The sequence below is a fragment of the Leptodactylus fuscus genome, chromosome 7 (assembly GCF_031893055.1).
Source record: "Leptodactylus fuscus isolate aLepFus1 chromosome 7, aLepFus1.hap2, whole genome shotgun sequence".
NCBI lineage: Eukaryota > Metazoa > Chordata > Amphibia > Anura > Leptodactylidae > Leptodactylus > Leptodactylus fuscus.
In genome coordinates this window covers 58,700,501-58,718,165 of record NC_134271.1, presented here as the reverse complement: position 1 = coordinate 58,718,165, position 17,665 = coordinate 58,700,501, and the positions used below count along the sequence as shown (strand labels likewise).

At 43.0% G+C, this 17,665-nt stretch overlaps 1 protein-coding gene across 2 annotated transcripts in view; it reads left to right on the top strand.

Annotated features, from left to right (window-relative positions):
• ANKRD11 (ankyrin repeat domain containing 11) overlaps positions 1-17,665 on the top strand; it is a 163,991-nt gene that overhangs the window by 112,300 nt on the left and 34,026 nt on the right. For both annotated transcript variants that reach the window (XM_075281940.1, XM_075281939.1), the window contains exon 4: positions 6,889-7,018. In XM_075281940.1, the coding sequence (XP_075138041.1) occupies positions 6,889-7,018 (130 nt within the window). The remainder of the gene's footprint in view (positions 1-6,888; positions 7,019-17,665) is intronic.

Genomic DNA, 17,665 nt, shown 5'->3' with positions numbered 1-17,665 from the left:
AAAAATACACGCGCGTTTACTCCGTGTGAAGGCTCCCTTATATTTTGCTCTACTGCTCAGTCCACTCCTGACTGCCTCAAAAAAATTGCAGCAAAATCTGTAACAAAAAAAAAAAATACTGCTTTTTCATAGTGTGGGGCCTTAGCTGGTATTTTGCTCCACTTTGTAAGCCAGAGCCAGGAAGGTAGCTATAATGGAAGCATGTGTACTACTTCAATATTTTGAACCCACTCTTAAAGATAATGGTCCATTCACACATGCAATTAAAGCGTACACATTTAAAGCATTTTCTGGGGCTGATATGTTGATGACTTATCTTTAGGATAGACAATATTAAAGTCCTACGACTGGAATGCCCACTGCTTAGCTGTTTTGAATAGCTTACGGTGCTTTAGTGAGCTCCACTTCCCATTCTCAGGTTAGTGATATCAAATCCATTGGACACTTGCCATAGCTCATTCCCTTTCAACTAAGTGGGACTGAAGCACTATACAGTGTACAGCATTGTGTTTGGTAAGTAGTGAAGAGGCCACTTTTGTCAAAGCTGCAGCCTTTGCTATCTGCGACTCCTGCGATTCCACTTAATGTTCCTCCCTGCAGGAAGATACAACAGGGCACTTTGCTTTTTTTAAAAAAAAAAAAGAAGAAAAAAAATCCAGCTTCCACAGTGTGAAAGGGCAGTAACAGTGTCACTTTAACCCCTTCCCGCCGATGGCATTTTTTGATTTTCGTTTTTCGTTTTTGACTCCCCTCCTTCTAAACCCCATAACTTTTTTATTTCTCCGCTCCCAGAGTCATCTGAGGTCTTAAATTTTTGCGGGACAATTTTTTCTTCATGATGCCACCATTAATTATTCTATATAATGTACTGGGAAGCAGGAAAAAAATTCAGAATAGGGTGGATTTGAAGAAAAAATGCATTTCTGCGACTTTCTTACGGGCTTTGGTTTTACGGCGTTCACTGTGCAGCCAAAATGACATGTCCCCTATATTCTGTATTTCGGTACGATTCCGGGGATACCAAATTTATATGGTTTTATTTACATTTTGACCCCTAAAAAAAATTCCAAAACGGTGTTAAAATTTTTTTTTTCTAAAAGTCGCCATATTCCGACGGCCGTAACTTTTTTATACATAGGTGTACGGGAATGCATAGGGCGTCTTTTTTTGCGGGGCCGGGTGTACTTTTTAGTTCTACCATTTTCGGGAAATGTTATTGCTTTGATCACTTTTTATTCAAATTTTTATCAGAATTAAAACAGTGAAAAAACGGCGGTTTGGCACTTTTGACTATTTTTCCTGCTACGGCGTTTACCGAACAGGAAAAATATTTTTATAGATTTGTAGAGCGGGCGATTTCGGACGCGGGGATACCTAACATGTATATGTTTCACAGTTTTTAACTACTTTTATATTTGTTCTAGGGAAAGGGGGGTGATTTGAACTTTTAATACTTTTTATATTTTTTTTTATTTTTTTTTTTACTTTTTTTTTTTATTTTATTTTTGCATTTATTAGACCCCCTAGGGGTGTTGAACCCCAGGGGGTCTGATCACTAATGCAATGCATTACAATGCTAATGCATTGCAAAAAATCATCATCTCTTTTGCAGGCTGCATACACCAGCCTGCAAAAGAGAGAATTTGCAGACTGGCTGGGAGCCCTTAACAAGGCTCCCGGCTGTCATGGCAACGGGGGGTCGGCCCTGGAGCATGCTCCAGGAGCCGGCGATCCCTGCCAAAATGGCGGCGCCCATGCGCCGCCGGGAAGATGGCGCCTCCGGCGCTTTTGACAGCAGCGCCGGAGGGGTTAATGCCTCCGATCGGTCCGGGGACCGATCGGAGGCATTAGAGCCGGTTGTCTACTGCTTAAAGCAGTAGACACCCGGCGGCTATGACGGCCGCCCGGCTCCCGGGCGGTTGCCATAGTTACAGACCCGACACGCGCCGTACTATTACGGCGCATGTCGGGAAGGGGTTAAAAAAATAATAATAATAAAAAAAAATTCTCTTTAGTAGATTGTAATACTTGTATTTATATTTTACTAGCAGGAGGGCCCGGCTTCACAGGGGTATATTACATTTTTGTTTGTGTAGTGGCCCCATAAGAATTGTCCAATTTGGCACTGGTGTATTTTGTATGTCATTTGTGTGTCCATAAGAGTCACATGATCTTGTGTATCTCATTTTGGATATCAGTAAAAAACCTGTGATCAGTTGTTATGGATACCTGGAGTAAAGCTGTATGTACGTGACCTTGTGTAACAGTGTCATCCACAGTGCCCTGCTTCTTTAAAGCTGACTTACAGCAGTGAAGAAAAATGGTTGGGTTGCTATGGAAACCTGGAATAAAACGCTAATGTGTGGTACTCTGGGCAGAGCAGTCTATCTAATCCTCCAGCGTATGGTACTGTGTGCAGAGGCACGGATGTAATCCTCCCTGTGTGGTATTGTGTGAAGAGGTGCATATCTAATCCTCCGGTGTGTGGAACTGTGTGCAGATGTGCATACCTAATCCTCTCCTATGTAGTACTGTATGTAAACGCACGTATCTAATCCTCTGGCGTGTGGTACTGTTTGAAGATATGCATACCTAATCCTCTGGTGTGTGGTACTGTGCAGAGGCACATATCTAATCCTCCTCCGTGTGGTATTGTGTGCAGTGGCGTGTATCTAATCCTCCGGTGTGAGGAATTGTGTGAAGACGCGCATATCTAATCCTCTGGCGTGTTGTACTGTGTGCGGATGCACATACCTAATCCTTGTTGGTGTGGTATATCTAATCTTTCACCGTGTGGTATTGTGTGAAGAGGCTCTTATCTATTCCTCCGGCAAGTGAAAATGTGTGCAGACATGCGTATCTAATCCTCTGGCGTGTGGTACTGTGTGCAGAGGCTCGTATCTAATCCTCCCACGTGTGGTATTGTGTGCAGTGGCGTATATCTAATCCTCCAGTGTGTGTGGTATTGTGTGAAGACGCATGTATCCAATCCCCTGGCGGGTGGTAATGTGTGCAGACGTGCATATCTAATCCTATGTTTTGTGGTACTGTGTGCAGATGTGTGTATCTAATCCTCTGGTGTGTGCAACTGTGTGCAGATGCGCATACCCAATCCTCTAGCATGTAGTACTGTGTACAAATGCATGTATCCAATCACCCGGCGTGTGGTACTGTGTGCAGATGTGGGTTTCTAATCCTCTGGCGTCTGGAACTGTGTACAGATGTGCGTATCCAATCTTCTGGTGTGTGGTACTGTGTGCAGATGCGTGTATCTAATCCTCCCCCGTGTGGTACTGTGTGTAGACTCGCGTATCTAATCCTCTGGCAATGGTACTATGTGAAGACATGCATGTCTAATCCTCCGGCGTGTTGAACTGTATGCAGATGTGCGTATCTAATCCTCCCCCCGTGTGGTACTTTGTGCAGACACACGTATCTAATCCTTCAGCGTGCGGAACTGTGTGCAGATGCGCATATCTAATCCTACGGCGTGTTGTACTGTGTGCAGACATGCGTATTTAATCCTATGGCGTGTAGAACTGTGTGCAGAAACGTGTATCTAATACTCCCCCGTGTGGTACTGTGTGCAGACGCACGAATGTAATCCTCCCCTGTGTGGTATTGTGTGAAGAGGCGCTTATCTAATCCTGCGGCATGTGGTACTGTGTGCCGACGCATGTATCTAATCCTTTGGCGTGTACAACTGTGTGCACATGTATCTAATCCTCTGGCCTGTGGAGATGCTTGCAGACGCTTATCTAATCCTACGGCATGTGGTACTGTGTGAAGACATGCGTATCTAATCCTCCGGTGTGTTGAACTGTGTGCAGATGTGTATTTAATCCTCCCCTGTGTGGTATTGTGTGAAGTGGCGTGTATCTAATCCTACAGCGTGTGGAACTGTGTGCAGATGCACGTATCTAATCCTATGGCATGTGGTACTGAGTGCAAATGCGTGTATCTAATCCTATGGCGTGTACAATGGTGTGCAGGTGCGTTTATTTAATCCTCTGACGTGTGGAAATGTGTGCAGACGTGCGCATCTAATCCTCTGGCCTGTGGAGATGCTTGCAGACGCTTATCTAATCCTACGGCATGTGGTACTGTGTGCAGACGCATGTATCCAATCCCCCGACGTGTGGTACTGTGTCAGACGTGCATATCTAATCCTCCGCTGTGTGAAACTGTGCAGACGCGTGTATCTAATACTACGGCATGTAGTACTTTGTGCAGCCGCGTTTCTAATCCTACGGTGTGTAGAACTATGTGCAGACGTGCGTATCTAATGCTCTGGCGTGTGGTACTGTGTGTGCACACGTGTATCTAATCCTCCCCCATGTGGTACTGTATGCTGAGATGTGTATCTAATTCTCTGGCGTGTGGTACTGTGCGCATAAGTATGTATTTACTCCTCCAAAATGTGGTACTTTGTGCAGACAGACAAGAATTCATTTTTATAAGATAGAGATAAGACATGTCAGGTATGCTTTTGCTTTCAGTGAGAGGAAATCTGTTATTTGTACAAAATAGAGACTTTCTGAGGGAAGGATCTGTTATGGAGGTGTGACTGTATTTTGTTTTAAAAAATTGTTAGCTCTTGGGGCTTGTTTATACTTGGCAAAAATGAAGAAGAATTTGACACTGACAGTTTTCTGCTCCCTGTGGTGGAATGGTATAGCAAAGCTTTGGCTATCCACCACTGACTAGACCTGGTTGAATGAACCTAGTCTGCAGGGAGTCTGGAGCTGCGCATGATATCTGCTGTGTAATGTCTGTTTTGTGGAGGAATTGGAATACCTAAGGGTATGCTCATGTGGTGAAATTTGCCTTGGATTTTGCTCTCGAATCCAGGGCAGATTCCGCCTGAAACATTAGAAGACAGAAATCGAAGCAGGATGTGGAAATAAGAAGTGTCCTGCTCCATCTTGCTGCGGATTCCATGGCTGGTTCAGCCACAAAGCCTTTGACTCGGGATTCCCTGCTGATTTAGGCCCATTCATCTGGGCCTAATCAGCAATGGAATGCCATGCTCTGCATAAGCATCCGGTCTTGGGTAGCCTGTGGGTGAAAATGCTGGAGACCCGCTGGATTGGCTAAAGTGGAGACGGAGGGCAGGTGTGAGCCCGCCCTGACGGCTCGTTCACATCTGCGCCCAACTTCCGTCTGTCCATTATGCAGGAAACGGAAACCTGCATAATGGAGGCCGGGACGCAGATGTGAACCTGGCCTAATCTGTATATTTTATGGCATGGAGAGAATATGTAACTATCGATTGCCACAGTAGTTGGGTCTAAACTTCCTGTAGAGGCGCTCCCTCCATCCTGGCTGCACACAGTATAATGGTGCAGTCTTGCAGCTCTGTCCTATATAATAACTATTTTTAGATCTTACAACTGTAAATTGCTGGGCATGATGCAAGCAACTTTATAGGAAGTTCAGTTAGCTTTCTCCCACCACCCAGCCCCTAGTCTTATAGGGATTACAATATACATTTTTTTTTATTTTTTCTTATTAGTATGTTTTTGTAGAACTGGAGGAAATCCACGCAAACACGGGGAGAACATACAAACTCCTTGGAGGAGATGTTCCTGGCGGGATTCGAACCCAGAACTCTAGCGCTGCAAGGCTGTAGTGCTATCCACTGAGCCACCGTGTTGCCCCCTAAGTAATCTGCCTTATTTAAAAGGAATGGATCAAAATTGGGTTTCAAGCCCAGTATTTTCTAGAGCCATAAGTGGTTTGTGTTCCCGTGTTCTCTGGCTCTGCGTTTGAGCCTTGATTTGTGTGAGTTTCTACAATATGGTAACCACAAGGTTAGGTATATCCATCCTTTCTAAAAAGTGCCGGTTTGGTGGGATCAAAAATCGGTCAAACTTTAATCTGCAGTTATCCAATATCATTATTTTTTTTTTTATTTTATTTTATTTTTTTTTATAACTTCGCCATCACTGAAAGCTGAATGTGACTCAAAAGATATAAATTTAGTCTGTCACCAGAAACCAGAATATCAACCCAACCCTGCAAATGGGTTACGATCACCTAAGTTTTGTTTTTCCACGTCGTGAATTGGGGCTTCTGTTACTTGGATATTGCCATATATAATATTTTTTTTTTCAATATACAAATGAGCACTTTGGAGCAATGAGGGTGATTTCGTTCTTGTCTGTTATTTCTCTTCAGTAATTACAAGATTTGCAGTTTTATTAGATAAAATGCCCGATTTTTACATCACAATATTTATTCTATTTATTCTTAAAGGCAATAATCCCCATCCCTACTCCAAAGTATGTTTGTTTGTTTTTTTTGTTTTTTTGGGGGGTGGTGGTGTTTTCCTCAGATAATTAAGATTTTAAATTCCTTAGAGGTCAAATTTCACTCCAAAGACTTAGGGTAAGTTCACTTGGGGTTTTTTGGTTGCGGCCGCATCCGCCTCAAAACACTGACCAAAAAGACGGTTCCCATCGAAATCAGTGGGAGCCGCTCAGGTCTTTTTTCCGGGAGCTGGAAGAAATGGCTCCTGAAAAAAAGAAGTGAGATACTCATTCTTCAGACCGAGTCGCCTCGCAATTCGGCCTGAAGGACACACCCTCCTCCGGACTGATCTCATCTGGAACAATGAGGACATTGCAGTTGCTCCAAAGAGCTTCTATTGACACACACTGCGATAACTTAGTATTGGCAGCACTGAATTCACAAGGGTAAATCAAAGTTTAATTCCAGTGACCCTAACCTTTCTATTAGCAGGTATCCTGGATTCTGAAGACAGACTCCCTTTAAGGACCTCTGTTCTGGAGTGAAATGTTACATGTTTATGAACTGTTTACATTTCTAATTCATTGACCTCATGAAGTCATAGATTTCTGAAATATCCATTTTTCTATTATTTAGGATAAAGATAAAGTTTCCCTGAATAAAACTCTAAAGTTAGATCGAAGTGATGGAGGGAAAGAGAAAACTACAAAAAGAAAATTGCCTTTCTCAGTAGGGACAAATGGAGATCAAAAAGATTCTGACACAGGTAACATATATGTTCTTCTGTATGTATGACACTCTGAAATGTGCCCTGCTTTGTCTATAGAAAAATTTTAAAAGCTGCTATATTTTGTGACTTTAGGCTTTGGAGATGTAAAAGCCTTTTTATCATGGCTTGTGTGCCAGAAAACAGAAACTTAAAGGGGATGTGGTGGGGACAGGGTCATCAGCCACATCAAATTTATCATCTATCAGAATTTTCTGGTGTAAATGATGCCAGAAGTCTATGCCAGAAAGGATCTGATGTAGGTTTCGATTTACGCACAAAGACTTTTTTTTTTGGCTGAACACACTCCAAAATATCTATCTACACACACACACACACACACACACACACACACACACACACACACACACACACACACACACACACACACACACACACACACACACACACACACACACACACACTTGCACTCTCTCTTTTTTTTTCCTCCCCTTCTCCGTTCAGGTTAAATAACATGCTAGCTTTTTAATTCAGGTTGTTTCGGCCACAGCAATGTCAGTTATGCGGTGGTTTATACTGTAGTCACTATTCAGTAAAAACTTGCAAGGGGTTAAACTGCGATGGATCAGTTGCAGCAGGATCCTGTCTGTGTCATTTGGGTTTCTGCCAGTGATCCCCCTGAGTTTGCTGGTAGTGCAGACACCGTACTGAATATATGCGTCATGGAACATCAACTACCCCATCCTCATGATGAATATATTCATTATATAGCACTTAGGCTGCATTCACACTGAGTAACGCTGGCGGTTTTTGTGCTTATTTTTGCACATAGCGCCGTGTTAACGCCGGGCAACGCCACCTCAAAATAGCGCGGCGTAACACGGCGTTAACGTGGCGCTATGTGCAAAAATAAGCACAAAAAACGCCAGCGTTACTCAGTGTGAATGCAGCCTTAGAGGTTAACCCCTTTCTGCTCTGCACCATAGTATTATGCTCAGTGTGACGTATCTCATCCCAGATTCCAAGGGGTTATCATGGCAGACCGGACTACCTATTTCTATTGCACATAGGGAGCCTGCGTGTAGTGATTAAAAGTTAAATATAAAGATTTTTTTTTTAAAAAAAAAGTAAAGCAATTTAACACATTTTATGTACCCCAAAAGGTACCAAATGAAACAAGTAGTTTTCATGCAATCAATAAGCTCTCACTCAGTCTGCTATGCTATGTCAACAAAGAAAAAGTAATGAATTTTGGAAAGTGAGGAAGGTAAATATAAAAGTGTCACCCGAGCATTAACATCCAAGCTACCCTCCAGCCTAAACTGCACATCCAATTAAACTGCACTTAGAGAGCTGCTAAATATGGTAACAGTTTGGATGATTCTGTTACTGCGAATTATGTGTTTTCCACGTACCAGCACAGTCCAGTGGTGTGAATATTGTCTTATACCATCAGTGCTGTTTAGACTGCAGTTCACATCTGCATAAAAAAGGGTGATTCCATAATATTGAATAATGGCCTGTGCTTGCCATGAGGGCATCATAAAGCCTACGCCACAGACAGTCTGCGAGCTGCCATATTCTATCAAGTGGATTACAGCAGTTTCTATCTTTAGGAAGGCTTTCTAATTGAATCAGCCTAATGGAGCTGTGCAGACCAGAGCACAGCAGTGTGGGGGTGCAATGTCTTCTGGGCAGGCTATTGATCAGGTTCCCAGTCAGCTGTAAGCTTAAACCAGTTGCTTTATTCAGACTGTTGCAAAGAGAAGTCCTTGGCCTAATAGTGGATGTCTTATCTGGGCTGTTAACAGTGCGATGCTGTGTACGGAGCTCTGCACATGGGAATATTCATGTGCTTGGTTACTTGGAACAAACTACTCTATCTATATGTATCTTTGTGGTAGAAGAGTGAAGAGGTTTCCATTTATAGGGCTTTATGGAAAAGATTACAGCAGAGATTTGCTGAGATGCGCCAAATTTGTGAGCCCTATGGTAAACTTTGCATTGCTATAATTTGGGCCAACACCAGCAAAACTGACTTAAAAGGGGCTCTATCATTGGGAAATGTCATTTTTAGATCAGCACATCCTTGCATAGCCTTTAGAAAGGCTATTTTACACCTACCTTTAGTATGTAAATTGCCTCAGTAGATTTAGTATAAGTCCGTTTTTATTCATATGCTAATGAGCTTAGACCGAGTCATAAGCACAGTAGCCTCTGCTATACATACACAGAGCAGACACTTCCGGTGCACGGTGGAAGCTCATTAGCATATGAATAAAAACACTTATTCAAAATCTACATACGTACATATGCAATTTACATACAAAAGATAGGTGTGAAATGTCCCCTTTAAAGGAGTTGACTGCTTTCAGAACAATGAGACAAATGTTTGAGTAATGAAATTTGTACAATTTCCCAATGTACTTTCTGTATCAATTCCTCGCAGTTTTCTAGATCTCTGCTTGATGTCTTTCATTCTGCTTACTCCAAGTGGATAAAAATCTGTGCTTGGTCATGTGATTGACACACAGGTGCACGGCTTATTACCAGGAAGGCTGTGTTGACAAAGAGGAATTTGCTACTGATTTGGGGGTGGATGTCACACCCCAATCCGAAGGAGATTCCTCCTGGAAATGTTTTCAATGCGAGGCAGAGATCGCAGCAGGACGCTTCTTTTTCCATCTTGCTGCAGATTCCGTGGCTCAAGACTTCCTCTAGATTAGTCCCATTCATCCTGGCATAATCGTCATCCCGGCGCAGCTAGACCGTAGTGAAAATTAAGAGGAATTCCTCTTCATTTTCTGCAGTGTGAACATACCCGAAGATGTCTGGTTCTTGTGCTGTGATTATAACAAAGCTGTGCATTGGTGTTCATCACATGATCATGGTCTGGTTTTTATCTACTGGGAGTTGGCAGAATGAGACAAGCAGAGATCTAGAAAACTGCAAGGAATTGTTACAGAAAGTATATTGGAAAATACTTATTATACAAACAATATTTGGCTGTCAGTGTTGGTCTGAAAATAGTCAGCCAATTTAAGAAACATCCAAACCTCTCTAAGTTTTTCGCAATATATCTTTCATTGAGCAAAGAGAGTGTAAATTTTACCATAAAGGGATACAGTTTCTCAATGGTTTTGTTTTGCTTGCTAATATAACATGGATTTGCCAGGCCTATTATTTATAAACATGTCAACCATCCTATAGATGCAAATGTTTGGCTTGCAGGATCTGTTCTCAAGTATCGGTCATATGTGATTTCTATTGATACACATCTTGGCAGGTTTCCCCTCTGACCATTTCTGACTGTGGAGGTCTAAAGGGGGTTGTTGTCCTCGCAGAAGCTCTATGAAAACAGCCTTGACGTTTTATGTAAAAATGAGGCCATTGGTGCATTGGCGGTGGATCTTGAGCTCCCTGGGACATTGCTCTTGCCACCGAACAACTACCATTGCTCCTGTCTACACCACCCCTTGCAGTGAGATTTCATCCTTACCAGGACATCACATCCTACTTGAGCAGCAAGAGCAGTGCCCCCAGTGCTGTAGCCCACTACCACTGCACCATCTACCTCTTCTGCACAAAACTATATTTTAGTTGTTGTTTTTATTATATTTTATTTTTATCTACAGAAGTGACTTGCATAACTGATATGTTACATATCCCTGTAATGAGGTGGTAGCAGTTGAATATGCTTGGGGGAGGTGATACCTATTTTAAGGTTCTGACTGTATAGCCTTGCCACCAGCTGTGTTTTTAATTTTTTTATGTTTATATTGTTGACTTGGAAATTGAGAAACCTTTGAAGTGAAAGCTCTGGTGTGGAAATGGCGCATGCAGTGTTTGAGTTGAAAGTGTATTGTCATCCTGTTTACATTGCATCATGTAACCCCTGCTTACCACTGCTGCATCTGGTCTCCTTCCTCCTTCTACTTCCCCATTCAGCTACGTGATAAGCAGTTGTAGAAATTGCTCTGCACCTTTTCTAACACGTGGCACAAACATGATCTGCCTCCTCATACTAGAGCTGTTACTGAAGGCTAGATTGTGAGTTGCTCAGGGACACTCGTATAAACCAGGAGGTGCCTAAACTAGCCAATAAATCAGCATAAGTAAAACCCTTATGACAAGTTTATGAGGCATGGTGGCACAATCAAAATGGTCCTTTTGTAATAGATCTTTATGCCAGCAAAAAAAAAACCTTATTTCTCTGATTTTGGAACCATCATTCTATCTGCCAGCATCCCCAATAAAGCTTTCAGTAGGGCTAGGTGACTAGTTGAATAAATTCGATTAACTCACCCTGAGGCATTCTGACTGTTTTCCAATAGAATCGTCTGAGGCTTTGTTCATACCTGCACAAGATTCCGTTTGGGGATTCTGTCCCCCCTCCGCTTGAAAAATATGGCAGACACTGGTACTTTTAATATGGCACCCACTCAGGAGCTGAGCATGCAGAGATCGGAGATATCAGATTGCAGACACTTAACCCCCTCAGTGGCTGAGGTCACTGTCCTTCCATCTGCAGTGCCATAATATACAACCATTTGAGGCCTGCCTATGATTGTACAATAGACTGCAATACAGTAGTATTGCAATCTGTAAAACAAGCAATCTAATGATTGCAGGGTCAAGTACCTTTGGGAAGGGAGTGACAGAAGAGGAAGGAAATAGCCCTCCCCTTCACTGTAATACATATAAAAATTAAAAACACACATCCATCTGTCACAAAATGCATTGACTAAAAATCCCAGCATCATTGCAAAACAAAGGCCTCTTGGAAGGTCGAGCATGATGTTAGAGAGCAGCCTTTATTGGGCTATATCACTGGGATTCTGTCTTCCTAATTACATCAAGGAAGACAGGCTTGCACATTCCAGTGAGCGCCCTCTATTGGTTTGCAACACTGAGGCACCTGACTTCCTAATTACATCATGGAAGACAGATTTGCATATTCTTCCCATGGTCCCTTGCAAAGTGGAGTGCTAAAGGCTTAATAAGTCTCCACACGCCTATATGGTGGTCTCTCCCCAAGGAGTGACGATATCCCCCTAACCTTGACTAAAAATATAAACTGATTTATTCCAAACTGTGACTGGTGTAGTAGGTAATACATACTCCGTCTGAATCAGTCTTTCACTTTCATTGTTATGCAGATTAGCTGAAAAGGGGTTTAGGGGCGTTTCTTCTCCTGCTATGGCTGGCTATCTAGAGCAAAGATTGAAGCCCCTAGTAAAAGAAACTTCTCTAAAGCCATTTGAATTTGCATAAGATTAAATCTCAATTTCTATGAAAATGGAGCTGAAATGCAGGAAAGTGTAGAAGCTGTCTTAAATCATACCCGGGGCACACTTATCCATACTGTGTGTCTTTGCACGGTCTTAAACCATGAATCCCATTTGTACTTTTTAGACACACTTAGGGCTAGTTCACACGGGGACATGGAGGATTTTGACAGCAGAATCCACATCATAATCCTCCTCCATACAATGTTAGAGCTAGTTCACACGGGGCCAAAGGGGCGGAATCCACGTCATAATCCACCCCTTTACAATGGTGGTCAATGGAGCTGCCCTTTCTTCAGGCAGATTCCGCGGGCCCGGCAGCCGCAACCTCCGGCGTCTGCCCATTCATTTGAGCCAACTCTGGGGTGGGGGAAGCCGCGACCGTGATATCGTGGCAGGTGGGTTTTGACCATATTTTGACTTTGCTCCCCGAGTCAAAATATGGTCAAAAACCACCTCACCGCCCCCCCTGTGAACGAGCCCTTAGTCTATGTAGACTGCTAGCTTTTTTTTTTTTTTTTTTTTTTTTTTTTTTTTTTTTTTTATAAAAAAAGTCGGACATTTTTGGGAACGGACAGTTAAGGACAGACACGGCCAGTAAAAGAACGCACCCGATGTCCATTTAAATCAATGCAAAATGTCACGGACACAGCTAGTGTCCGCTGCTAATGTCCGTGCAAGATTTTGAACGGACATTAGCAGCGGACACGGTCTGACACAGACGGTAGTGTGAACGCCTCCTATGTGTTGTAGTTCATAGCCATTTAGCCAGTGATGTCTTCTATGCAGGCCGTCTTCTATGCAGGCCGTCTCCTTCCTCCATCAGCTATGATACAGTTTCTTCACTGTGGTCAGTAGCTGGATGGTAAGATGAGGAAGCCATATCAGATCGGACTCCTCCTGGTAGTTTATTAATCTCTGATACTGTCATCCAGGGCCTTATAAACAGCAGGCAGGCGGTTGCTCCTCCACCTACCATCATGTTATGGAGTACTGTCCTCAAGATGTGCACTGACAGAACAGGGTTGGGGCGCGAATAAATGAGCAGGTCAATGAGAGGAAAGGTCAATTATTAGTACATGGATTATTCAGGTGCATTTACATAAAGTACATTTAATCTGGCCAATTTATGGGAATGATTTTCAGTGACTTTAACTGATCTGCCATTGGTGAGAAACAGGTTAACAGATGCTTTAATATAATCATTTAGCTACTCAAAATAATGGTGTTCTTTTGCAGCAGTGTCTCAAGGCCTGCTCTCCTTGAGTCACAGCTGGAATCTAGACCTGGAGCTGCAGTATTGCTATGGCTTTGTCCCTGGCCATGTGCCAAATAGATTTAGAGCTCAGTGGAAAGTCAACTCTTGTTCTAACACTGCTCTGCAATAGCCTGCAGAGAATAGCCGGACATGAGGTGGTGAAGGAACTGGTGGTTCTCCCTATGAGCAGAGACTCCAGGACTGGACATGGCATGAACGTAAGAGCCAGAGAGGCGGAACTCGTTCACTGCAGTGCCCCTTTTTGGTTAGCCAAATGGCTTCAAATACAAATTCAAGCTGATTTTACAGTCTATCTATAAATCAAACTCTTGACTCCAGCTCCTACTCCTTCATAAATGGCTGACAGTCGTGGTCAGACAAGCTGTAAACCTCTTATCCATTAAAACGGTCATGATTGTTTCTACACCTTTTCTTTTGCAGGAATTCAAACTATATTTATACAATATCAGTCACTGTAATTAAAAGTTTCATCAAAAGTCCAAATCCACTGAAAGCTGTCCCTGACACACTCCACACTCCTGTCCTGTGATGCCTGTCCAGGTATTGTTGTGACATGTGACACATGATTATTAGTTTGACTGGCTGAGATGGATCATGTGACGCACGATGTAAGGCTACAGTTAGGGAGCGTTTCCTTTTCCAATTCTCTGCTTTGTACTTTGTGGGATGCATTCACTTGTATTCCTAGACTACCTGACAAACCGCCCTCAGTATGTGAGAGCCCAAGACGGTGTGTCTGACACTGTGATCTGTAGTACGGGGGCACCACAAGGTACAGTTCTTGCCCCATTTCTCTTCACACTGTACACTGCTGACTTTAGGCACAACTCATCCAGCTGTTACTTACAGAAGTACTCCGATGACTATGCTATAGTTATCACTGATGGCGACGATAGGGAATACAGAGACTTAAACCGGGATTTTGTTGAATGGTGCCAGCGGAACCAGCTCAGGATTAATGCTGGAAAGACCAAGGAGATAGTGGTGTAATGGACTTTAGTAAACGGAGAAGTGCTCCGACCCCAGTGGAGATCCAAGGAACATGTATTGAGATAGTCAGGACCTATAAGTATCTGGGCGTGCTCCTCAATAATAAACTAGACTGGGCTGATCATCTGGAGGCGCTGCACAGAAAGGGCCACAGCAGACTCTACCTGCTCAGGGGGCCTTCGGAGTCCAGGGGCCACTTCTTAGGGCCGCCTTCAACTCTGTGGTTGCTTCAGCCATCTTTTTCAGTGTGGCTTGCTGGGGGAGCAGTATATAAACCAGGGACAGAAATAGACTTGACACGCTGATCAGAAGGGCCAGCTCTGTCCTGGGGAGCCCCTTGGACCCAGTACAGGTGGTGGGGGACAGAAGGATACTGTCCGTGGTGACCTCCATGCGGGAGAACAAATCCCACCCCATGTATGGGACCTTGATGAGACTTGGCAGCACTGTAACTGACCGTCTGCTTCACCCCAAGTGTGAGAAGGAGCGCTATCGCAAGTCCTTCCTTCCAACCGCAACCAGGCTGTATAATCTACATCAGACCAAGCGAAGATCACTTCGTACAGAAAACTAATGATTATGACGATGACCATGAAGTCTTCTTTCTTTCTCTTCTGTTCCTTAGCTGCTATGGACTCCTAGTATATCTTCTCTTCTCAGCATATATGTACTATTACTGCGGATGCATGGTGCGCACACACAACCTGTGTGAGCACCATGCACAGCAGGTGTCAGCCGTAATACACGGCTGACAATGCCCCGTAACACCCGCGGTCGGAACCGGGTCCGATGGCGGGTGTTAACCCCTGAGATGCTGGTGGTCAACATGACCGCCGGCACCTCCGGGGTTTCAGTGTATTATGTTGCCGAAAGGCACCCCCCGCGCCGGTTTCGGGGGGTGCCGGTGTTCGTAGGGAGCAGCCCGGGGTCTGATCAGTGACCCCGGGTCTGCCCCATCACTTACCCCCTCCTCGTACCTGGTTGATCCTGCCGTAAAGGAAGCTGTCAGCCTGTGCGTCCACACAGGCTGACAGCTTCCTCTACACTGCAATACACGTGTAACACGTGTATTGCAGCGTATATGTAGTGAAGCGGTGATCAGCCGATCACTGCTTCAATCCCCCATGGGGACAGAAAAAAAAAGTGAAAAAAAGTTTAAAATAAATTAGAAATAAATAAAGCCCCAAAAATCCCTCTTTCCCCATATAAAATGTTTTACTATGTAAAATAAAGAAAAATAGAAAAAAACATTACATATTTGGTATCGCCGCGTACGAAATAACCTGAACAATACAATTAAAACATTATTTAACCCGAACGGCGTAAAAAAAAAACCCGTAGAAAACTGCACAAAATAATGATTCACCACCTTTCCCTTACAAAATGTTCAATAAAAAATAATCAAATGGTCAGATGAAAACCGAAATGGTATCAATAAAAAGCAGAGGTCATCCCGCAAAAAGTAAGCCGTCAACCAGCTCTGTCTACCGAAAAATAAAAATGTTATGCCTTTCAGAAGATGGCGATGCAAAAATAAGATTTTTTCCCCTGAATTGAATTTTATTCTGCACAAATAGCAACGCATTAAAAAATCATATAAATGAGGTGTCGCCGTAACCGTACTGACCCGCAGAATAAAGGTAACATGTTACTTATGCTGTACGCTGCGTGGGAAAAAAAATAAATGCTAAAAAGCAATGCTAGAATTGATGTTTCCGTTTACATCCCACCCAGAAAGAGTTAATAAAATGTAGTCAATAAGTTACAGGCCCCAAAATGGTGGCATTGAGAAGTACATCTAATACCGCAAACACCAAGCCCTCATATGGCCAGATTGCCAGAAGATAAAAATAAAAATCTTGCTTGTACAATGTGAAGACAAAAACCCCAAAAGTCGCCAAATCATTAGGACGTAAGTGGCTGCAACTAGAAGGAAATGTATAAGCGGTGCGAGCGTTTTCAGGGGACACCCCATATTTAGAGCTTATGAGAGAGAATACACCAGCGCTGATCCCCCAGAATGCCTCTCTTCCCCATCCGTGTCATAGGAGCTAGTGGGAAAATAGAATGGGATTTGGTGACCCAATTTACTCCGCACAGCTTACATATTCACTTCTGGGTTACTAATGCTCACTACATCACTTGATAAATTCTTTGAGGGGTGCGGTTTTCAAAATGGGGTCACTTTCTAGAGGTTTCCACTGTTTTGACTCCTCAAGGGCTTTGTAAATGCGACATGGTTCCTGAAAGTGATCACAGCCGGATCTGCCCTCTAAAAGCTCTTTGGCGCGCCTTCCCTCCTGCGTCTCGCGGTGCGTCCATATATTAGTTTACACCCACAAGTGGGGTACTATGGTAGTCGGGAGAACTTGCATAACAAATTGTGGGATGCGGTTTCTCCTTTAACCCCTTGTGAATGTGCAAATTCTAGGGCTAAACGAAAATATTAGTAAAATCAAATTTGAAAATTTCACCTCCATTTTGTATTAATTCCTGTTAAGCACTTATAGGTTTAAAATACTAGGTATATGTTGCTTTGGCTTATTTAAGGGGTGCAGTTTTGAAAATGGGGTGATTTAGGGGGGTTTCTAATACAGGGGTCCTTCAAAACCCCTTCATAACTGGATTAGTCCCTTAAAAAATGGGTTTTGGAAATTTCTTGAAAATTTTGAATATTGTTGTTTCACTTGTAAACCTTATAATGTCCGTAAAAAATAAAAGGGTGACTAAAGTTTGATGCCGACATAAAGCAGAGATCTGGGACATGAGATTTAGGATATAATTTTGGCGGTCTGACTTTCTGTATGCAATGCACATCATTTCAAACTTTATAAAATGCATATTTTTCAAAATTTCCACCAAATTTCCTATTTTTTCATAATTAAACACAAAACATATCAACCAAAATTTACTACTAACATGAAGTACAATGTGTTACGAGAAAACAGTCTCAAAATCACTTTGGTAAGTTAAAGCGTTCCAAAGTTATTGCCACATAAAGTGACACATTTCCGTTTTGAAAAATCGAGCTTGGTCAGGAAGTCAAAGTGCCATTGGCGGGAAGGGGTTAAAGGATTATCTTATCTCTTATCTTATCATCTTATAGTTTGCCATGTGCATTTTTACTGC